Below are 23,042 nucleotides of genomic sequence, written 5' to 3' on the forward strand. Positions count from 1 at the left end.
AATCTTGAGAGGGCTCTACCACAGCTTTCAGTAGATGGACTGCTTGCTGATGTCAGTGATACCCTTCCTTTGTGTGGAGACTCCACCCTGCCAGGGAGCCCCAGCGGACAGCCTCCGGTAGCCTGGGTCGCTGCTGGTAGCTGCATGGGGGAAGAGGGGCGGGTCAGGACTGAGCTGAGCTCCCGCTGTGTGCTCCTACCAGGCCTGTCGTGGGGTTGCTGACCCTGGTCTCAGACCATGAGGTAAACATGAGTCAACAGTGTCAACCTGCTGCTGCTAAGAAGCACAGTGAAGATCAGTGTTGCCAGCCAGCAGCTGCTCTGTGACCGGCAGCTCAGTTAGGACAGGGGCTGGACTTGCAGCCTCCTTCCAGCCCTGGCACTGGCTGAGCGCTGGTGAGACTGGGCTGGGCCAGAGCAATGGGGTGGCTGCGGTACACATGCGCGTCTCCTGGAGCTGGAAGGGACCTCAGGAGGTCACCTGGTCTGGTCCAGTCCCCAGCCCCCTCGGCAGGACCAAGCACCATCCCGGACATCTATTTGCCCCAGTTCCTAAACGGCCTCCTCGAGGCTTGAGCCCACGACCCTGCAGCCAGCAGGGCAACGCTGGAACGACTGCGCGGTCCCTTCCCCCGGGAGGGGCTTTCTCGCACCGCGCCCTGCGGCAGCGCCTCCCGGCACAGGGCAGCGACTGGAGCCGGCCCTGCCCCGCACAGGAGCAGTAGCTGCGGCTGCTCACCGCCGCCGCCCGCCCCTGCCCCTCGGTGCCGCCCGCCTCCCCTCGCGCGCCAGGGCCGCTCCCCCCCAGGCCGGCAGCCGCGCGGGGCCCACCCTAGTGCGCGGCTGGCCTCGGCCGTGACCTGCCCGGTCGCTGGGGCCGTTGCTCGGCCGGGGAGGGACGCGCGACTCGGGGCCGGAAGGGGCGAAGCCCAGCGGCGGGTGGGCGCGAGCCGCGAACTACAGCTCCCAGCAGCGCGCTGCGGCGCGGCGGGGGCAGCGCCGGCCGAGGCCGAGCTTGGGAAAGCATCCCTGGAATTCGCTTCCTGCGGAGTCCTGCCCGGGGCCGAGCCGCGGGATGGCGGGGCGGCGGCGGGCGGGCGGCGGCGAGCCACTCCCGGGCCCCGGGGGCAGCCGGGCCGCCTGAGGAGGAGCCGCCCCGGCCGGGCCATGGCCGAGCCCCTGCTGCGGAGAACCTTCTCCAGGCTGAGGGGCAAAGAGAAGCTCCCCAGGAAGAAATCTGATGCGAAGGAGCGAGGTGCCGCCGGGCGCGCCGCGCTGGGACGCGGGGCGGGGCGGGGGTGGGGGGGAGGAGGAGTTGGGGTTCGCTCAGGCGGGCGGGGGAAGGAGCCGGGGTCCCGGGGAGAGGAGCTGGGGCTCACTGAGGCAGAGGTGGGGGAAGAAGAAGAAGAGGAGTTGGGGGTTTGCTGAGCTGGGGCTCGGGGAGTGGGGGTGTGTGTTTCGGTGCTTGCTGGAGCTGCGGCCTGGAGGGTGGGGGCCTGGGCAGGACAGGGCTGCGCAGTGCAGAGCAGCACCCATGTTTAACTTGGCCAGCGTTGCACAGCTGGAAGAGCACTGGGTGGCTGGGCTCCTTCAGTCCAGTGCTATGGCCAGGACTAGCTCCCCTCCCTCTCCCCAGTGGAGCTTCTGCAGGTGCCCCCAGAGGGGGGTCTCCTAGATAGGGCAGATTGGTGCTGTTGCTGCTGCTGCTGGCGGTGGCGGTGGTGGTGGTGGTGGTGCTGTTGCTGTGGTCCAGGTTGTGGCTGTCAGAGAAGGGGGTCGTGACCCAAAGATGCTTGAGGCAGAGGAGCACCTTGCCTGGGGTAGGGACTTGCAAGGGCCCAGGGCCATCGAGGGCTCTAGGGGAGTTTGGATAAGGGAGTGGCACTCAAGTCCCACCCATTGCCTTGCTTGTGGGGAGAAAAGGTGGATGAAGGAAGGATAGAATGTGGGGGAAACTGCCTGGGAGGGATAAAGACAGGACCAACCCGCACCCCTACAGCCACTAAGAGAAAGAAGATCAGATCACTCTGTCCCTCCTGCTTCCCTGGGCAGAGCCAGCTCCTTTCCTCCCAAACTTAGGCTCTCCCTGCCACACAGTCCCTAGTGGCAGAGCTCACACCCAGCTTCCCACAATCCTCAGCACAGGGCTGACAGAGCTGCCCCCTGGCTCACCCCTCCACTGCCTGGGGTTTGGTTGTGGAGCCCACGGTGCTGTCAGTTTTAGCACAGGCTTACTCTCTGCTCCAGCTTTGGTCGGTCAGGAGCCAGCTTCTCTGCTTGTGCCTCTGCACTGTGGCCTGGAAAGTGAGTGGTTTAGGAGGTGGGTGAGTGGATTTGGCTGGGAGCTGTTTTAGGGTGGAAGGGTCTGGATGTGAGTGCCAAGAAGGCTCTGGGAGACAGGGCCCATCAGTGACAGAGGCACTAAGTGCTGGTTGGGGCTGCAAGGGGAGGCTGTGATGAGGGGCCGAGAAGGGGTAGTGGAGAGATGGGGGAGGAATAGTGAGAGCCAAGGAACAGCCTGACCAAATCTTCCCAGTATGTGGAGTGTTGCAAAGCCCCAGCTCTTGACTGGCAGCTTTCATTAAACAGGGAGTTTTTAGCTTTTATGGGAGCAGAGATAGGCTGGAGCCATGATCCCAACTGGCCCCAAGATCCAGAGACAAAGATTCCACCCCTGTCCTGGCTGACTGAGCTGTTGCCAACAGTTGGAGCCGGTCTTTTGGTTTTGGGGCCAGACTTGGTAAACTGAGCCCTTGGATTGGTGATTTGGAGCTGCAAGGTAAGGAGCTTGCTATGAATCCAGATGGGATATTTTTGCAATAGATCTGCTCAAGGTATTATTGTGGGACAGGTTTCCAGCCTATGCTCTACAGAGAATCAGACAGATTACATTGGTACTAGATTATGAACAGGGTGGAGCTGGGTGCCAGCCTGTGGTCCAAGCTGCGGTGATTGGGACTGGATGGGAGCACTGGCCATGTGGATGGAAAGCACAGGGCAGCTGGAAAAGCTGTGAAGGAAGAAGCAGCAGGATTTGAACGTGACACGGATAGATGAGTTAGAGGAGTGGCCAGGTCGGAGACAGGGACAGACTTCCTTGAGTCATGCCCTCTTTCCCACACGAGACAGGAGGAAGTTCAGGAGGTAGGTTTAGGCCATGGTGAATCTCAGCTGGTGTCTGCACCTGACTGAAGAGATCCAGGGGGACTGGAAGGGAAGTGTGGTAGAGGGAGGCAAATCTATGAGTAACCAACAAAGAAGAAAGTCAAAGCAGCTGAGACCCCTGAGAATAGGAGGTGGGAGGGATCCCCACCACAAGAAGAGGAGGGTCTCCTGAGGATCGGTCAGAGGGGAAGAAGGAGCCAGAGAGCCATGCCAACCTGAGAGGGGGGACTCAGATAGTCATAGGAGCTGTGACTAATGGGGCTGTGCTGGAGCAAGATGTGTCACATGGCAATGGAGCCCAGTGCTGCTGGAGGCCACCAAAGTCCTTAGCTAGTGCTGAGCTCAGCTGCAGCCATTTCTGACCCAACACATTGGTCTGCAGTTGAGTCATCGGCACTGTAACAAAATCAACCCCCCACTGTTTTGCCCCAGTCCAGCTCAATAGAGAAAAGGTAAAACTTCATCTTCTTCACTCCCCATTTGGTAGCTCTGTGGCTGAGGCTGCCCCAGGCGATTACCTGACAAGTGGAGTGAAACTTTGCACCCTGGATCTGAGAGGATCTGGATGGGACAGAGCTCATGCTGGGTGATTTGCTGTTGCTGCTTCCTGGAGCACCTACAGGATGTTCTAGAGCAGTTTCTTAAACTTTTTGAGACCACGGAACACCAAGCAATAATAATTTATGCGGAACACCTATTAAAATTTTCTTCAAATTTCTCCCATCACCCCTCTAAAAAACAGACGGCAACATATTGAGCAAAAGCAAAACAAAGTAATTTAATCAGGTATCAGCAAAGAAGAGGTAACATTGTATCTGTTTTTAATTACAGAAATATATATGCCATCAGTGTATAATATCAAAAAAAATGTCAGATGCTTATGGCATGCCTGCTAGTTGTTCACAGAACACCAGTGTTCTGCAAAATGTAATTTAAAAAACACTGCCTAGAGGGACACAGAGTCAGTGGTATATGCAATGAGGATGAAGGGGATTGCAAGAAGCCTCTACCCCAAAGGACCCACTTCCTTCACTATTCAGAAACAGGAATTGTTCATGCTTGAGCCAGTCTCCACCAAGACTCTCAGGATATAGTAAAGGAGTAAGACAGTGACCCAGCAAGGAGCCTCTGACAGAAGTCAATAACGGCCGTCCTTGAGTGGTTTCCTGCAGTTGGAGCTGTTACAGTTTCCAGTTCCTGGTGGCTTTATGGTATAGAACAGCCCGCAGTCCATGTTCTGGCAATTCCCTTTGCTAGATCAGCTCCTGGTCCCTGTGCTCTCCTTGCTAAGCAGTCTGTGGTTCTGCAGAATGGACTGTACTGATAGTCAGAGGCCAAGAAAATGCATTCAAAACGGCTGATTTATCCTTAGCCAGGTACTTTCTATGGGTCGTGATAGGAAATTGCAGATGTGTAGAGCCCCCTCGTCTCTCCACATCTAGTTGCCACAGGTTCAGTTCATTATCTGCATGCAGCCACAGGGAAAGAAAGTTTGTTTCCAAGACTATCTGTCCTGCATGCTGCAGGGAGCCCCATGACAGCCCACAGAAGCAGTACAGTCCCCACCAGTCTCCTTCCTTGAAGTGAACAGTGCGTGGGTGAGGGGACGTTGCAGAATGGAACATGGAACTCCCTCTGTTGGCAGAAAGCTTGTGGCCAACAGAGGGATGGGCAACCATGGGTAGTCCACATGAATGGCTATCTTTCAACTCAGTGCGCTGCAACAACTCTCTTCTGAGAGATGGAACATCTGGAATCAGCTGTTCTCAGAGAGGAGCATGAATCTGGCAATTTGTGCTCTTTGAAAATGCTGGGAGAGAGGCATAGGAAGTGCAGGTATCCTGTTCCCTGGTGCACAAGACGTGCATGGGGGACGGGCACAGATGGGATTCTGCAGGCTGCAGGTGGATCCCCAGAGTGCTACATGTGGCCAGCAGTCTGCAGGTTGCCCACCTCTGGTCTAGGCTTTCAGGGTTCCATGTGGCCCTCATCTCTGACCTAATACCACCTACAAACAAGACTTCCTGCCATCCCCTATGGGCTGAGACTGCATCCTGTCCTAGCTACTTGTGCTTGGCAGTCGTGCATCAAGGTATTCTGGTCCACATAATGCAACAGGGACAGGGGCTGGGGGCCAGTCCTGTGTCCAAACACACTCAGCACAGATGAGGGATGCTCACCAGTAACTGCCCCTTACCACCCGCAGACTCTGCTTTGTGTTCCAAATGTTTCCCTACAGATTTGCTTCCAGGAGAGTCAGGAGAGTGTTTTCCAGGTTTGCCCTGTGTCTCAGCAGGGTGAGGCCACTGGCGTAAATTGGTAATCGAGTCCAGGCAGAAAGGGAGTGGACAAAGGGCTGAGGGCAAGACAGGGAAGGTCAGATGCTGGCAGGCAGGGCAGAGAAGATGTCTTTTGCACCTGAAAAGGTGGTGTTGAGTTAGTAGTGGGGAGTGGCTCTGAATCACTGGCTGGCATTGAGGATGAGGTGATGGGTGGGGACTCTGGAGATCTAGGTGTGTACAGAGGTGTGGAGGGAGGTCCTGATGCTGGCAGGTTTGGGGCATTCATGCAGTGGGATCAGGAGGCAGGGAGCTGTCTTAGGGCAGGTCACTCTCCCTGCCACCAGGGAGTGACCCGTAGCCAACCCCTTGGCTCAGCCTGACCCTGGAGCTGTGCTGTTCTTGGGATTCTAGTCAATGGGTCAACCACATGAGTGGGAGAGTCAAGGTATTATTTCCTGTGGTGTTGCCCCAGGCACATGGTGCTATTCTTTTCCCTCATTGGCTCTTGGTCCTTATGCTTCTGCTGGGCCAGTGACATCAGCTCACTTGTCCCAACTCCACTTCCCCACCCTGTCCAGCCCCTTGCAAGACCAGTGGCCTGGAGCCTGCTCCATCTGCTCTGCCAGCCCCCCAACCAAATACCCAAAGGCCCCATCCCTGCTTCTTGAGCCCTGCCTATCCCTGCCATGCTGCTTCATCCCTGCTCATCCTCCATGGCCTCAGCCCTGCTACTCGCACCCTAGCATCCCTAGCCCTACTCCAAGTCCCCGTCCAATGGTCCCAACCTTACCTACCCCACTGAGTGGTCCCAGCCCCACTCCTTTGCCCCTCCGATTCCACTGAGAGACCCTAGCCCTCCTCCCCTCACCCTATATACTATCCTCCAGCACCATCAACGCTGCAGTCCCACTTTTCCCCCACCAATTCAGATCCAGTGGGCCCAGTCTCATCCATCCCCACTGTGTGCAGACCCAGCGCCTCCCCACACATCTTTCCCCGCATCAGGCCTCATGTGGCTGTTTGACTGGTTGAGTGTAGCTAGTTGCCTTGAACAATGACTATAGAATCATATAATTATATATTTTCAGTTTGCTTCAGAACTGGTTGGATACCACAGCTCTGTTCCTTCCAATCATCCCATCTTTCCCAGAACTAGTTCCCCAGCTCTTCCTGTCTCCATGCAGATGCAGTGGCTCCAGGCCTGCCTATCATCTCTGTGCAGCTCCAAGATGCCTCCCATGCCCCACTTGTACCCCCACTCAGAGCCAGCAGGCCCAGCGCCCAGGATCTGGGGGGCTGAAACCTGGTTGGTGTGGCTCAGCCCCCCTGCAGGGTCTGTCCTGAGTATGGCTCACATACTATCCCTTTTATCGAGTCCTGGGGCTCTAAGAGTCTGGGGGAATCTATCACCTCTCAAATGAATTATGGCGTCTACATCAGCCTCTCCGGCCCATGGCTGCTAAGCCATCCCCCTGCCAAACTAGTTGGCTGTTCCCCACTGTCCCCCTTTGAACCCACTTTTGGCTCCTCCTTGTTTCTCTACTCTCCCCCAACTCTGGTTTCTCATCATTCAACCAGCCTCATTCTGTCCCTCAACTCGCCAGCAGAGATCTCACCCAGCCCCAGCAGATGTGCGGGTGTCGGGAGTGAGGTGTGTGCCCATATGTGTGGAAGAGGGAGGATGTGGGTGCATATGAGCAAGGAGCAGGGAAGATGTAGGTTGGGGCAGGATGTGTGTATGGGGACCTCAGTGTCATGCACTTGTGTGCGAGGGGAGGGGAGGGGAGGGGAGGGGAGGGAAGTGAGTGCTGTGGGGTAGCAAGCAAGGCAGTGGTGTGTGTGTGTGAGAGAGAGAGAGAGAGAGAGAGAGAGAGAGAGAATCAAGGAGCTGGCACAAGGTGAGGGGGCAATGGGGTTGTGTTGGAGAGAGGAGCTAAGGGGTGTCTGAATGAGGACTGAGGAGTTGGGAAATGTGAGGAGGTGCTGGGGTCTGTGTGTCGGAGAGAGTGGCATGTAGGGGAAAAGAGGGAGAAGAAGGTATGTGTGAGGATTGAGGAGCAAGGTTTGTGGGGCTAGAGTGAGGAGTTTGGTTATGTGCAGAGGGAGCAGCGTGTGTGTGAGAAATGGGGAGCATGTTGTGGGGTGGGACCAGAGTGTGTGGTAAGAGCAGAGGGAAAGTGCGGGGGAAAATGAGGAGCAGGATGCACAGAGAGGGGAGAGTGGGGTGCACGGGGAGAGCATGGTTTATGTGGTGGTGTGTGTGAGGAGTGGGGAGTGTGAGGAGTGGGGAGCAAGGTGCATGTGGAGCGTTTGTGAGGGGGACAGCATGTGGGAGGGAGCAAGGAGTGGGGAATGTGTGTTTGTAGGGGCTGAGATGAGTGGGGCTTGTACTGGGAGGACTTAGCCCCTACTCTGCAATCCTAGGTTTGGTGTGCCCATGTGATACTGCTCCAAGGGCTTGTTCTGTGGGAGGCAGGTGCTGTACATAGGCCCTTCCCCACAAAAGGCCTTGTGTCCCTGCAGGGCTGATCTGAGCCAGGCTGGGAGGAGGGAGTGCTGTCCTGACAGCCAGGCAGTAAACAACAGGAAATCCAACTTGGCAGGGGCTGTGAGCAGCTGTGTGTGTGCTGGGAGCTTCCCACCCACCCAGCCAGTGCTCCCACAATGACGTCTCTGTCAGCCCTGCAACGCATACTGAGGCAGCCAGTCACTGGGGGCCAAGGGCCAGGGCTGAGGCTGTGCCAAGGGACTCTGCAAGTGTGGGGCTCAGGCGCTTGGAAGGAACAGCTATCCCCTGACCAGGTTTGCAGATGACCCATCCCTCCCCCCTGCGCTACAGCAGACCGAGCAGGAAGTGCCAAGAGCTGCCTCCCACATAACGTCAGAAAGCCATACTGGGTCATACTGTTGGTCCATCCAGCCTGGTGACTTGTCTGCTGTAGCATGAAATTAACAGAACACCGAAATTATTGAGTATCAGAGGGGTAGCCGTGTTAGTCTGGATCTGTAGCAGCAACGAAGGGTCCTGTGGCACCTTATAGACTAACAGAAAAGTTTAGAGCATGAGCTTTCGTGAGTTAACTCACTTCTTCGGATGCATCTGAAGAAGTGAGTTAACTCACGAAAGCTCATGCTCTAAACTTTTGTTAGTCTATAAGGTGCCACAGGACCCTTCGTTGCTGCTACGAAATTATTGAGTGATTCATCCCCAAACAGAGGATTTAGGGACACAGGACAGGGTGTTTCATCCTTGCTCATGTATTAGCCATCTTGATAGAACTATTCTTCATGAACTTATGTCATTCTTTCTAGAATCCAGTTATGCTTTTCGTTTTCAGAACTCCCCACTGCAGTGAGTTCCATGGGCTGACTGTGCATGATGTAAAGAGATACTTCCTTAGGTTAATATTATCCCACTACCTATTAATTTCATCGCATGACCCCCTGTTCTTCTGTTATGTGAAGGGGGTTGACAACGTGCCCTTACTTTCTCTGCATCATTCATGATTTTATAGCCTTCTAGCCTATCCTCTGTTAGTCATGTCTAAACTGAACAGTCCTGGTCTTTTTAATCTCTCTTCACTGTTCCATACCCTTGATTGCTTTGTTTTATTTATAGATTCATAGATTCTAAGGCTAGAAGGAGCCAGTGTGATCCTCTGCCTTCAACTTCTGTATAACACAGGCTCAGGGACTTCCCCCAAACAATTCCAAGAGCAGAGCGTTTTAGAAAAGTGTCCAATCTGATTTACAAATTATCAGTGATGAAGAACGTGCCACAGAGCTTGGTACAATGTTCTGGTGGTTAAGAACACCAGCTGTTAAAATCAACGCTTTATTTTCTGGTCTGAATTTGTCTAGTTTCAACCTCCAGTCATTGGATCATGTCAGACCTTTCTCTACTAGATTGCTAATCCCATTGTTGAATATTTATTTTCCACATAGGTGCTATGATCATGTCACCCCTTAATCTTCCCTTTGGTAAAATAATAAATTGAACAACAAGAAGTTCTGTGGCACCTTATAGACTAACAGATATTTTGGAGCATAAGCTTTTGAAAGCTTTTGAAAGCTTATGCTCCAAAATATCTGTTAGTCTATAAGGTGCCACAGGACTTCTTGTTGTTCTCAAAGATACAGACTAACACTGCGACCTCTCTGATAATAAATTGAGTTTCTCACATCTGTCACTATTAGGCATATTTTGTAAACCTTAAGTCAGGCTCTTCCCTGAACCCCTTGCAGTTTATCAACATCCTTCTTGATGTGGCCGCCAGAGCTGAACATAGGATTCGAACAGTAGTCACATTTGTGATGGAGTGGGGGTGGGTGTGAGAGAGTCCGGCCGGATGTGTATGTGACAGGCTGAGCACCTCACACCTGCTGGGGATGAACCCCTGGGACTGTAACCTAAGCTGGCAGATAACACCTCTGTCCCTGAACAAAGAGCAGGGAGGAGCCGGGCTGGGTTTTGAATCTGAAGCGGCAGTTGGAAGCTGGGTAGAGAGTTGGAAGGCAGCCAGCCTGTGGTGAGGGGTGGCTAGACCCCAGATGGGGCTCCCCTCGGGCTCCTCTCCCCAGGATGGGTTGGAATGACTGTCTCTGCCTGCCGTGCCTTTGTCGACCAATAAACTTCCCATTCTACCTGCTGAATGAGAGTCACTCCTGCCTGTGGATGGGGTGCAGTGCCTGGGGACTCCAGAACCCCATGACAACATCAGTGCCAAATACAGAGGTAGAATAACTTCTCTGCTCCTATGTGAAATTCCTTAGTTCACACATCCCGGGATCAGGTTAGCTCTTTGGGCCATAGCATGACCTTGGGAGCTCGTGTGCTGAGGTACATTTCACTATGATATTTTATTACATTTTTATTTGAGCCCTCTCCTGACAGAATCAGGGAAATGTGAGTGACCCTTCTGCATCCCCTTGTCAGTTGGCTGCCATTCAAAGGGCTGTGGATCACAGTGTACCCTGGGGGGTGGTGTGTCTGTTGTAGGTGTGCTTCAAGCGCATGTTGGGCTGTGTGTGCTGTACGGCATTTAGTGCAGTAGGTGTGTAACCACTGGCTATGGGGTGTGTACTGAGTGCATACTGGCTGTGCGTGCACTGAGTACTGTGCATGTGTGTGTATGCTGGATAGGCACCTGGTGTATGCACTAGGTCTGGTGTGTCTGCACTGGGCACATGCTGATATTAACACTCAGCTCACATTTCCTGTCCCCACAGAGCACTCCTTGAGGATGCCAGTCTCTCCTGTGGAACTGGAGCCAGTCTCTGGGCCAGAGCCAGCATCACAGGACTCCAACAGGAGTTGTCGGAGAGAGGCAGCCATCACCGTATCCAGGAAGCAGAGCTGGGCCAGGTTCTCTTGTGGCATCCGGGACACTCCACGCAGCAGGAAGGTGCCTGCTCACCCCATGGCCTCCACAGAGCTACATGATGGGGGTGAAGGGGTACAACCAGCTGCCTGTGGACGAGAGACTGATGACAACCTCCAGTGTCCTGTGCAGCACGAGGAGCTGTTCTCCCCAGCCCGCACAGGGGAGCCAGTCGTTGGGAATGAGGCAAGGGTTGTGGAGAGCCCCTCAACCTCAGCAGTCCCCAGCCTTTGTCCTGGCCTGGCCCTGGTGACCCCATCCCCTCAGCCCAGCTTCAGCCCTGGTGACAAGGAGGCTGAGTCGATGTGCAGCTATGTGGAGCTCTGCACCTCTGGCAATGCTGTGAGATGTGCCAGCCATGGTGCCTACCTGCAGAGCCTGGAGAGGAGCAGCCGCCACTGGGTACTATCCTCGGGCAAGGCCCAGGGCCCAGAGGAGCCGGCTCCCAGCACTGGCACAGAGCTGAAGGAGATGGGTGCTGCAGGCAATGAAGGGGAGATCTGGTACAATCCCATCCCTGAAGATGAGGATGTTGTGGGCACCAGGCAAGGTGCTGAGCCTGGCAGGTCCTTGAGGAAGTGGGGCAGTGGCACAGGGAGCCAAGAGTCTGACGGGGATAAGGCCAGGTCTGGCAGTGCAGAGCCAGGCAGCGAAGGGCCTCCCAGGAGTGTCACCGGACAAGTGAAGAGTCCCAGCTCACAGAATGAATCTACCCCAGCAGGGCCAGTGGGCCGAGGTGAAGAGCTGGGTGACAGCAGGACACAGGCCTGTGGTGAGGGGTGTGGTGCTAACCGTATGTGGCGGGGGGGTGAACAGCATGGCAGAAACACAAGTGCTTCCACATGTCCCCCTGATTTCAGGGGCTAATTCCCTTACGGGGGCCCCTTGCTTATTCCGATCCCATGGAGTTCCCCTCTTCTCATAGAGCCCCTCCCCAAGTCCCTGCCCCCACGTCTCTATCCCTACTGCAGCCTGATTCCCACTATAGGGTCAGCCCCTCCTTCCATCCCCAGCAAGTCAGTCTTGGCTGCTCCAGGCCGCCCTCCCTGTAATGACGCTTCCTTTCCATGCCCCAGACGAAGGGGCTCCTTTCCCTAAGTGTGCCAGTAGCCACTGGGGTGGGGTGCCCATCTCATCGGGTCTCTTCCTGCAGGGAAGTTGCCGATTTCATGCGTGAGTGCAGTTGTGGGGTTGGCTGGCCCATCTCCCCCACTGAGCCCTGAAGTCTCCAAGAAGGGGCGCTCCCTGGGCAGGGTGAAGTCCCCAGGCACCGTGCGTCGTCTGTCCCTGAAGATGAAGAAACTGCCTGAGCTGAGGAGGAAGCTGAGCCTGCGTAGTGCCCGGCCCCGGGGGCAGGAGGCAGAGGGCAGTGGTAGCACCTCACCCCGAGATGCCCACAAGGAGCCTGGCAACGTTATCAGCCGCTACCACCTGGACAGCAGTGTGGCGTCCCAGGAGGGCCCACCCCGTGGCAAGGCAGCCAACAAGGGTGGCTACCTGAGTGATGGCGACTCCCCTGAGCTGCTCGCCAAGGCAGACAAACATACCTGTCCTGGGCCAGAGGGCCATGAGCTTGGGGCCAAGCTGGACGTGGGGGCCTTCCATCCCTACAGCTCCTTGGAGCAGCCACACTGTGCACAGCTTATCTCAGGTTTAGTCAGTGTTCACCTGTATGGCGTGGGAGACCTTAAGCTCCCCAAGGCTGAATCCAGGGAGGTGTTCTGCGTCCTGCAGGTAGACACAGCCCCCAAGGCACGCACGGCCCTGCTGCCCTGGACCGCTGCCTTCCTCAGCCTCAACCACACCTTCAACTTGGAGCTTGAGGGTGCCCAACACCTCAAGGTTATTGTCTTCTCCTGGGACCCAGCTTCCTGCCGGAACCGTGTGTGCTGCCATGGCACCATTGTCCTGCCCCACATCTTCCGAGGTAACAGGAGCAGCTGGTGAGGTGGGGGTCATGGTGAAGGGGCAAGAGTCTGAATGGGGACAGTGACACCCAGGCAGGGCCCAGTGGGGCTTAGATGTACAGGGCACTGTGTGGCACATACAGATGGGCAGAGAGCAGCACCACATGGGGTTCAGCTGGGCAGGTCTCTGGGTGCATATATAAATGGGCAGGAGGCAGGGTCCCATGGTACTCAGATGGGCAGGCCTAGGGGGGGCCATGGGGCAGGAATAAAGGGAAGGGTGCAGATGCTGTAATTTCTGAGCTGACCCTTGCTGACCTTGCACATCTCAGTCCGGTCTGACACATGCTGGTGCCTTCTGTTCTTCAGGGTACAGGGCCCAGCAGCTGGCAGTGCGGCTGGAGCCGCGTGGGTTGCTCTACTGCAAGCTGACATTGGTGGAGCAGTGGGACATGCCCAGCAGCTCCGGTGACCGGGAGCCGCGGGTCTTTGGAGTGGAGCTGTGTCACTTGGTGGAAAGGGAGAACACTGTCATCAAGGTGCCACTTCTGATCCAGAAATGTGTCTCCCAGATCGAGAAGCGAGGATTGAAGGTGAGTGGTCGGGGAGTGGGCTCTGCAGGGCAGCTGGCACTCAGGCCCCATGCCATGCAGCTAACACAAGCACAGCAGGTACATGGCGAGGAGCTGGTGAACACAGCTCCTGAGCAGGCAGCGTCCCAGCAGGCCATGGATCTTGTGTTCTCTTCCCTCCTGTATCCCTGTCTCCTGCCTATGCTCTTTGGGTCTTGGGGCAGGTGGGGAGGGCTGGGTTCTCTTGCTGACAGCACCCCCTGTGACCAGGTTGTAGGGCTTTACCGGCTGTGTGGCTCGGCAGCAGTGAAGAAGGAGTTACGCGATGCTTTTGAGAAGGACAGCGCAGCTGTGATGCTGTCCGAACAGCTGTATCCAGACATCAATGTCATCACAGGTCAGTGCTCAGCCACTGCTTAGCCCCATGCCACACTAGCCCAGCACCAGGATTGCCACCCCTGCATGCACACTCAGGCAAGTCACTGCAACACCTAGACAGAGACAAAATTTCTCCCGCAGGACCGAGTGTAGAACCCATCCCAGCCCCCTGATTCTTTCTCAGTACCATTCCTCTCCCAGAGCACAATGAATCACCCAAGAGTTCTGTCTCCTGGACCCGTTTGAATCTGGTCCAACTAACTTGATATCATTTTGTGATGAAATTACAGATGAAATGGTTGATAAAAATATAGATAATAGTGTAGATGTAATGTACCTTTGCAAAGTGTTTGCCTTGATACCCCCTGATATTTTGACTAAAAACTAGACTATAACATGACACACATTAAATGGATTAAAAACTGACTCTCAGATAAGTCTCAAAGGGGGGAATTGTCTTGAAGCAAGCATACATTCACCCCTTGTTAAATGAGGACTTCACTTACAAGTACTCGCTAAAACGAGAGACGCATATACCTACCTTTGTTCACTAGATGAATGAACTCCCCCCTGCTAATACGAGCCTTACCTCCCTCCCCGCAGACCCAATCCGCCACAGTCTGACCCCCCCACCGGCCCACAGACCCAGCCTTAACACTTCCACCCACCCCACGGATCCAACCCACTGCAGCCTTAACACTCTGCCCTCCCCATGGACCCAACCCGCTGCTCTTTTGAAATCAAGCGTCTGTATGTTACTGCTCAGCCTTCTTCCTTTTGTCCGGATCCTGAAATCTACAATCTCATGGTTGCTGCAGCCCAGGTTTCCACCCACTTCTATTTCTCCTACTAGTTCTTCCCTGTTTGTGAGCAGCAGGTCAAGTTGCGCATAGCCCCTGGTCAGTTCCTTCAGCACTTGTACCAAGAAGTTATCCCCAACATTCTCCAAAAACTTCCTGGATTGTCTGTGTGCTGATGTATTGGTCTCCCAAGAAATGTCCGGATGATTAAAGTCTCCTGTGAGAACCAGGGCCTGTGATTTGGAAGCTTCACTTAGCTGCCTGAAGAAATCCTCATCTACCTCATCTCCCTGATCTGGCCGTCTGTAGCAGACACCAACTACAACATCACCTCTGTCACTTCCGCCTCTAAGCTTAACCCAAAGACGCTCAACTGGATTTTCTCCCTCCTTATACTGGAGCTCTGAGCAATCACACTGCTCCCTCACACAGAGCGCAGCTCCTCCTCCTTTTCTCCCGTCTGTCCTTCCTGAACAGTTTATAACCTTCCACGACCGTGCTCCAGTTATGCGAATCATCCCACCAAGTCTCTGTTAGTCCACCCATCTCATACTTGTTTGACTGTCCCAGGGCCTCTAATTCTTCCTGTTTGTTCCCCAGGCTTCTAGCATTAGTGCACAAGCACCTTAGAGAAGGGGCTGATTGGCCCACGTTCTCCTCTTCACCCAGGAAACCCATTTGATTGTTCCCTCCTCCTGTTATGTAGGAGTTCACATAAAATGATCATAATAGTCTGTCCTTAGAGACTCTGAACCCACTGGATCCCATTCCCCCACCAGAACTAGGGGTAGAGCCAGGAGCCCTGATTTCTACCTTCATCGGCTCTAGCCACTAGACGCCCACTCACCTCCCAGAGCCAGAGATGGAACCTGGGAGTTGTGGCTCTTTCTGCGTTGCTTTAGTCCCATTGGCCCTGTGCCCCGTAGGACCTCGCAGGGACAAGTGTGGGAGACAAGCCTGCCAAAGAACTGACCAGAGCCTAGTCTTTCTCTTACAGGAATCCTGAAGGACTATTTGCGGGAGTTGCCTACACCCCTCATCACCCAGACTCTCTACCAAGTAGTGTTGGAGGCCATGACCCAGCGCCCAGCCCAAGACATACTCAGCAGAAAGGATGCAGAGGAGACAGTTGCTCTGCTGGACTGCCTGCCAGAGGTTGAGAAGGTGAGTGCCTGCCAAGGGGAGAGGAGAGGAGACCCAGCTGTGAAGTCCACCCATGGTGCCCTTGAAGCAGTCCCTGGAGGCTGTTTGGTGCTGCTGAAGTGATGTCATCTTGGACTGGTACAGCTTGATTTCGTAAGTTAGAGGCTGGAGTCAATATGGTATGGTGATGACAGAGCTGGATACACAGGGGCTGGTCACTCCCCTGGCAAAGGCCCAGGCATATAGCTAGTGCTGCTAACACAAAGGTCTGAGATTGTGGGCTGGGATCTTGGGATTGGGGGATTTCAACACTGAGAGATGAGAGGAAGTAGCCCAGATTCAAAGACTTGAAGGATAAGAAGGGACCATTAGATCATCCAGTCTGACATTCTGGGCAGCATTTATATGTCGCCCAGTTACCCTCCCTGTTGTGTATGGAGCCCAGGAACTTGTGTTGGCTAAAGCATCTCCCAGCCTGGCTTTGGAGCCATGAAGTGATGGTGAATCACCACTTCCCCTGAGAGTCTGTTCCAGTGGTTCCTTCCCTCTCCATGGAAAACGGTGCCTGATATGTAGTTTGAATTTGGCTGGCTCTGGTGGCCAGCCACTGGGTCATTTGGCATTTCCTGCAAGAGCCCTGCAGTCTCCAGTGTTGTCTGCCTGGGCAGGTCCTTTTTCACCATCAGCAAATCACTGCTCAATCTTTTCTGTGATAAACTAAACCGATCAAGCTCTTTAAGTATCTTGCTGTCTGGCACCTTTTCCAGCCACACTTAATTTCTGTGGCTCTTTCCATTGCCCATTTTTGTGCGTGCTTTTAAAACTACGTATGCTAGAACTTGATGCCATATGCTAGTGTTTTGAACAGAAGAAAAATTGCCTGCCTGTGCTCCCCTGTTCACACATCGAAGGGTAGTATTTCCTTTTTGGCCACAGTGTCACGGTAGCCCAGGAGTTTCTGCAGTGATGTTTGTTCATTTTTCGTTTTGAGTCCCTGCTCTCCATGATGCAGCTCCCACACTGTAGGTGTGGCTGCATTCCTTTGCTCTACACTGAGTGCATTAAAATGTATTTTGTTTGAATCACAGAATCATAGAATCCTGGGGATGGAAGGGACCTCAGGAAGTCATCAAGTTGAGCCCTTTGCCTAAAGCAGGATCAACCCTAACTAAATCATCCTGCCCTGGACTTTTTCCAGCTGGGACTCAAAGACCTTTAGGGATGGAGATTCCACCACCTCTTTAGGTAACATATTCCAGTGCTTTACCACCCTCCTGGTGAAATAGTTTTTCCTAATGTCCAACTTAGACCTCCCCCACTGTAACTTGAAACCACTGCTCCTTGTTCTGTCATCCCTCACTATTGAGAACAGCTTCTTTCCATCCTATTTAGATCCCCCCTTCAGGAAGTTGAAGGCTGCTATCAAATCACCCCTCACTTTTCTCTTCTGCAAACTAAATAAGCCCAATTCCCTCAGCCTCTCCTCACAGGTCAGTGGAGTTTGGATGGAATTTCTCCAACTCATTGTGTAAGAGGGCCTTTCCTCATCATTTCCAACTCTGTGTCTTGTGGGTCCATTGCATGTTTTATCCTATTGGAACCATTTAATAAGCATCATGGGGGACTCACCATCACTACTACTACTACTACTACTTAATCCATGTACTTTGCATGGAGCACAGGTCATCTACAAGTCTCTTCCACTTCACTCTGTCTGGGGACAAAACTTCCAGCTGGCTCCAGGAATATCCCAGTTGTCCTTCAATCTCAGCAGACCTTCTCCACATTGTCCAAAGTCTTCCTCTTTTGCATTTTCCTTGCAGGTTCCATGTGAGAGCTTGACGAACTACACTGGATGCTGGTTTTCTGAGAGTGTGGCCTAGCCATCTCCACTTTCTTCTCTTGATTTCAAAGTCAGTTGGTTCTTGTCCTGCTCTGTTCCAAAGCTCCTTATTTGTGATGAAGTCTGGCCATTTGATGTGAAGGATGCACCTCAGACATCCGTTTATGAATTGTGATTTGAAGACTTTTTAGTATGCCAGGTCTTGCGTCCGTACAAGAGCACACTCCTTAACTTTGTGTTGAAGATGCACAGTTTCATCTTCACAGATATGATTTGTGAACTCCATATGAGATGGAGAATCTTGAACGCAGCTGTTGCTTTCCCTGTCCTGGCATTGGTATTTTTGTGTGTTCCTCCATCTATACTTATAATACTCCCCAAGTAGGTGAACTGCTCCACATCTTCCAGGTCATCCCCTTCCTGTGTAATGGTGTTACTGTTGGATTTGCTGATCCTCATTGTCTTGATCTTTCCCTTGTTAATGCTCAGTCCAGTCATTGAGACAGCTTTGTCTAGTGTTGTGGCCTTTCCTTTCATGCTTTCATATTGGTGTGACAGGAGGGCAACATCATCAGCAAAATCAATGGCCTCTAGCTGTTTGTAAAGTGTCCACTGAATGCCTCATTGATGGCCATCTGTTGTCCAGTCCATTGTGATCAAGAACAGGAAAGGTGACAATAGGCACCCTTATCACACTCCTGACAGCATGCTGAAGGATTTGTTTGTTAGCACACACCCCTCTTTCTCCTATACTGGCTGATCCACTGTACACTGTGACCCAGCTAGCTTCCATGTGACATTATAGAGAAGAGACTGGATTCAGAAGCCAACAAAGAAGTTAAAAAGGCTGTAAAATGGGACAAGAAGAACTTTGTGGAAAACCGTGCACAACAAGCCAAACAAGCTGCAGGACAGAGAAACTTGAGAGCTCTCTTCACCATCACTGGTGATTTTGAAATAAAGATTTGATGGCCCTATGTTCTGGTAAAACAGGAATCAGCTCAGGTCAGTCCTGCAGCCTGTTAGTCAGCCCTGACTGGGATGATTTAGTTGGAGTTGGTCCTGCTTTGAGCAGGGAGTTGGATTAGATGACCTCCTGGGCTGTCTTCCAACCCTCATCTTCTGTGATTCTAAGACAGGAGATGAGACTATGGCTATGTCTACACTAGCCTAAAACTTTGAAATGGCCATGCAAATGGCCATTTCAAAGTTTACTAATGAAGTGCTGAAATACATATTCAGTGCCTCATTAGAATGCCGGCAGCTGCGGCACTTCGAAATTGATGCGGCTCGTCCAGACGGAGCTCCTTTTCGAAAGGACCCTGGCAACTTCGAAATCCCCTTATTCCTAAGGGTATTCCTAAGGGTACACTAAGATTGGGGTAGTGTACACGTAGCCATAGTATTTCAGTGCTTCATTAGTAAACTTCGAAATGGCCATTTGCATGGCCATTTTGAAGTTTTGGGCTAGTGTAGATATAGCCTATATGGTCCCTTCCAGCCCGGGAATCCATGAATTTATTGATGAAAATCCTAAACAGCATCAGGCCTAGAACCAATCTCCATAGACTCCCACTGGACACCCTGCCCCCCTTTGAAGAGGATACCCCATTATGACCGTTGGGGCTCTAGCCCATTTAACAGGGATTCTGTTTACAGGGTGTAGTGCTGACTTTTATTGTCAAAGGCCTTCCCAAGGTGAAGCATGTTGCTTTTGTCCTGAAGACAAGGCAATTTCCAGGTTACCTGGGCTTCAGATTTGGGCCGTCTCCCCTGCTCATCTGTCACGTGCTTTCCCTGGGCACAGACTAGGGCTGTGACCTCTGAGGTACCAAAACTTGGGACACAGATGATCTTGAGCCCATAAAACTTGATGGGTGTTGCAGGATCAGGCCCCAGACTGACGCTCACCTCTCCCTAGGCTACGCTGACTGTGCTGTTGGATCATCTCAGCTTGGTGGCCTCTTTCCATCACTTTAACCGTATGAACTCCCAGAATATTGCTGTGTGCTTTGGGCCAGTGCTGCTCAACCAAAATCAGGATCCCTGGCGCCAGGGAACCTGCAGCTATGCCCACTGCGAGGAGATTGCCAGTGCTGTTGACTTCAAGAGGCACATTGAAGTGCTGCACTACCTACTGCAGGCCTGGCCTGGTGAGTGCGGCTCAGGGGAGGGAGTGTGTGACCCCAAGGCTGCTCTGGGGTGGAGAGGAATGGGAGTGGGATTGGAGGAAGTGCACTGCTGGGGGGGGTTTGCTGTGGGAGGGGGTTCATGTACTGCTGCAGGCTTGCTGTGGGGTGGGGACGTGCAGAGAGCATGCCCCAGGGGCCTTCTGTTGCAGGGATGGCGGCTGAGTGTGCAGGCAGGGTTGTGCTCCATAACTGGGGGTTGGGTGAGCATGGAGCCAGGGACTTCCTCAAGGGGATCGTAGTCTCTGACTGTTCCCTGAGTCTCCTTCTCCATCAACGGGGCGCATCCCCTTGGAATTGCAGACCCAACTGGTCTCCTGTTGGTACTGACCCATGGAATCTTTGCCCTCAGTTAGTCAGTCTGTACCTGGCTCCTTTGCTTGGGATCAAATCCCCCAAATGGCCTGTCTGGGTGTGGGAGGAAAGCATTGTGGTGACTGAGATCCATGTCTCTCCAGTACCCAACAGGAAGGGGCATGGAGTGGAAGGCCGGGACATCGGCCAGTCCACCGGTTTGCAGCAAAAACGCCACCCTGCGCTACGGCTGGATGTGCTGGAAAGTGAGGTGGTCGCTCGACACCGGCCCCGGGGCCTGGAGAGCCCCCCTAGCAACCGCTACGCTGGGGAATGGAGCGTGTGCAGCCAGGAGTATGGTCTGGTGGCAGGGCCAGGGCCTGAGGCTGACTATGTTGAAGTGGCCGGCAGTGACAGTGAGAATGAGGTGCTGGACTTGCGGGAGGGGCTGGGTGGCCACAGCCAGACAGTTTTCATGGGGGACTTTGCCCTGGTCGATGACTCTGAGGCACCCTTCAGCCCCCGCCTCAATCTCAAGGACTTTGATGCCCTCATCCTGGACCTGGAACGAGAGCTCTCCAAACAGATCAACGTGTGCCTTTGAGTGACCATCCGTGTTCCCCACCAGGCTCCAGTGTCACCACAACATGAGCCAGAGGATAGGAGCTTTCACCCCAGCAGGAAGGTGGTAGGCATTAGATGGTGGAGCTTCTGTTAACCAATTTTAGGGTCCATGCCCAGGAATCCAGCTGAGCCCTGTTGTGGGCAGTGACTCACTCTCTCAGCCTTAATTTGGCAACCTTCTCAGGAGCAGTAGCCCTCAGCAGCAGGTACAGCACGCAGGCGCCAGGACCTGCTGCTGTCTGGGCATGGCGCTCTGTAGGGGGACCAACACAGTACATGCCTGGGAGTGTTCACCAAGCTCACAGTATTACCATCAACCCAGAGATTAATCCAGAGCCCTTTAGAGAGTGACCAAATGTGTGTTGAAATCTTTTGATTTGCACAGCATGGATGGATGATTGGAGACCTCAGGTGTGTTCCACCAGAGCAATGTGTGGCAGCCCACTGAGGCTGGGGCTCTGGGACTGGAGTACGGATTGGGGGGTGGGGGGGGGGCATGTTGAGCTGGAGGCTGCACTCAAGGACACTCACTTCTGCAGTGTGTCACTTTCATCCCACTGTCTCTCTTAGCTACAGAGCAGCATCCTGGCTCTGTACAGTAGGCCACAGGCAAGAGCGCTCAGTGTCACTGCCTGTCTGCAGGGCAGCATCCACCTTGAATGCCAGTCTGCAAGGAGCTTAGATCCTGGGGCTTGCTTGTCCTCATCCTCTGCCCTGGTGCAATACCATGTGCACGGCAGGGGGAAGGGTTCCCTGGGCCTTCTCCATGCCTCTTTATTTCAGAAACCAAATAATCAGCCTGTCCCCTGGCTGGGCTGGAGCAGAGAAGATTGTGGGTGCTGCTTGTGTGACCGTGGTACGGGGCTTCCCAGTCCTTAGAGGCCAAGCCAATATGGTGTTTCATGCAGGCTGGTCAGGAAGGCAGTATCAGGCCCTGGGCAGGGCATAGGGATGTATGTTAGAAGCATCACATGCTATCCTTCCCTGGACTCGTAGTCATCAGGGCACCTTCCAGTCCTGCCCCCCTGGAGGCATGACAGCCCTGCCAGCCCCAAGAGTGAGAGGTTTGATGCCCTTCCAGTCCCCTCTAGCTGGAGGCTTTCTTGCAGGTGTGTATTTGACTTGGTTCTCACAAAGCTGGGCATCAGGGCTGCCCTGGTGGGGGGGGGGTGGTGTCTGACTGCAGCAAGCTCAATTCAGTCTACTGTGTGACTGGCCTTGCTCTTTGTGTTTTGCCACTAAGTGCCAACCTGTATGCCACTTGGAGAAGGGGCCAGCTGAGAGCCAAGGCCTGCTCTTTCCCTCCCATGTGGGGCATCCCCCCCACCCCACACAGTGTTGAGTATTGACAAGGGTTCCTAATGTCCATCACACATGCTGTGCTCTGGGACTGCTTCACAAAGGAGCCACTGTGCCCTGCCAAGAGCTCTGTTAGTGGTGACACTTGCTCTCAGCTTGCCACAGCATTAATCTTACTGCCACATGTATGTACTCCCCATAACCTGACAATATTCAATACTTTTCCTTCTGGCCGCCCCATTCCCAGGCTGGCTACTGCTGCCTCTGATCCTGCCTGGCTGAAGCTTTTGGTGGAATAGTGATGGGAAGACAGGTTGCAACCCCAGGATCCTGTGCCACCTGGACACCCTAGCATGAGCCAAGAATTTTGAGCTCTGGCATGTGTTGTGGCTGCTTCTCATTGGTGTCTTTGGTCCTAGCCTCATCCTGGAGCCAGCTGGCACTGAAGACCCTGGGGCTGGCAGCCACAAGGCAGCTTTGGCATTCCCTGAGCCTGTTGGACACACCAGGCCTAGCAAGGAGGCCTTGTATACGTGCTGGACTAGCAACAGCAAGCTTTGGCCTGGATGTGATCTGGAGGTCCCCCATCTCACTGGCTGCCACTTCCACCCACTGCATTACAGAGTAGGGCAGCAGCTGCAACAGGCCCTGGGCTTCAGTGTGAAACAGTCACCTCAGACAGGCGCCAACCTGCAGCCCTACTGGATGGGTGCTGAGGGTTGGTGGGGAACAGGTCATTTCCTGGATGTGCCTTTCTCCATAGGGATCCCATGAAAGTGAAGCATATCAGCAGACTGGCCCCAAGCTGAGCACAAGGTAGCAATTGCCCTCTCACACCCAGGACAGCTCTGCCATTTCCCTACTAGGTACTGCTGGGCCCGATGCTGCTGCACGGACTGGCCCAGCTGCCTCGCTGAGCCTGTGGTGCTAGTGCCAGTGACAGACCCATGCACAGTATGTGTGTGCATGCCCTGCAGAGCCTCATAGCAATGCACCCAGTGTCCCTGGCCAGCTCTTCTTCAGTAAGCCCAGTAGTGGAGGAGCCAGCATTATTTATGGTGTGTGTGCACACACATTTGAATGTCTGAGTAGCTGTTTGTGTAAGGGAAGCTATACTGGGGGGGCGGGGAGGGGGTTGCAGCGTGCAGGAGCCTGCGGTTTATGCA

General features: G+C 53.8%; 1 protein-coding gene and 1 long non-coding RNA gene across 3 annotated transcripts in view; one reads left to right on the forward strand and one right to left on the reverse strand.

Annotated features, from left to right (window-relative positions):
- LOC142002966 (uncharacterized) overlaps positions 1 to 880 on the reverse strand; it is a 59,302-nt gene extending 58,422 nt beyond the window's left edge. Inside the window, exon 1 of the long non-coding RNA XR_012642755.1 lies at positions 831 to 880. This is a non-coding gene — a long non-coding RNA (uncharacterized LOC142002966). The remainder of the gene's footprint in view (positions 1 to 830) is intronic.
- SYDE1 (synapse defective Rho GTPase homolog 1) lies at positions 508 to 22,991 on the forward strand. 2 transcript variants are annotated; one of them, XM_074979515.1, is made up of 8 exons: positions 508 to 1,254; positions 10,676 to 11,563; positions 11,981 to 12,754; positions 13,104 to 13,327; positions 13,577 to 13,703; positions 15,482 to 15,648; positions 19,392 to 19,623; positions 20,118 to 22,991. In XM_074979515.1, the coding sequence occupies exons 1-8, from the start codon at positions 1,167 to 1,169 to the stop codon at positions 20,555 to 20,557; spliced, it is 2,940 nt and encodes a 979-aa protein (XP_074835616.1). In that variant the 5' UTR covers positions 508 to 1,166; the 3' UTR covers positions 20,558 to 22,991. The 2 variants fall into 2 exon arrangements, with proteins under 2 accessions (XP_074835616.1, XP_074835615.1); XM_074979514.1 differs by having other exon boundaries at positions 509 to 1,254; positions 10,676 to 11,599.
- Positions 22,992 to 23,042: the final 51 nt, after the last annotated feature.

The sequence above is a fragment of the Carettochelys insculpta genome, chromosome 29, assembly GCF_033958435.1.
Source record: "Carettochelys insculpta isolate YL-2023 chromosome 29, ASM3395843v1, whole genome shotgun sequence".
Lineage (NCBI taxonomy): Eukaryota > Metazoa > Chordata > Testudines > Carettochelyidae > Carettochelys > Carettochelys insculpta.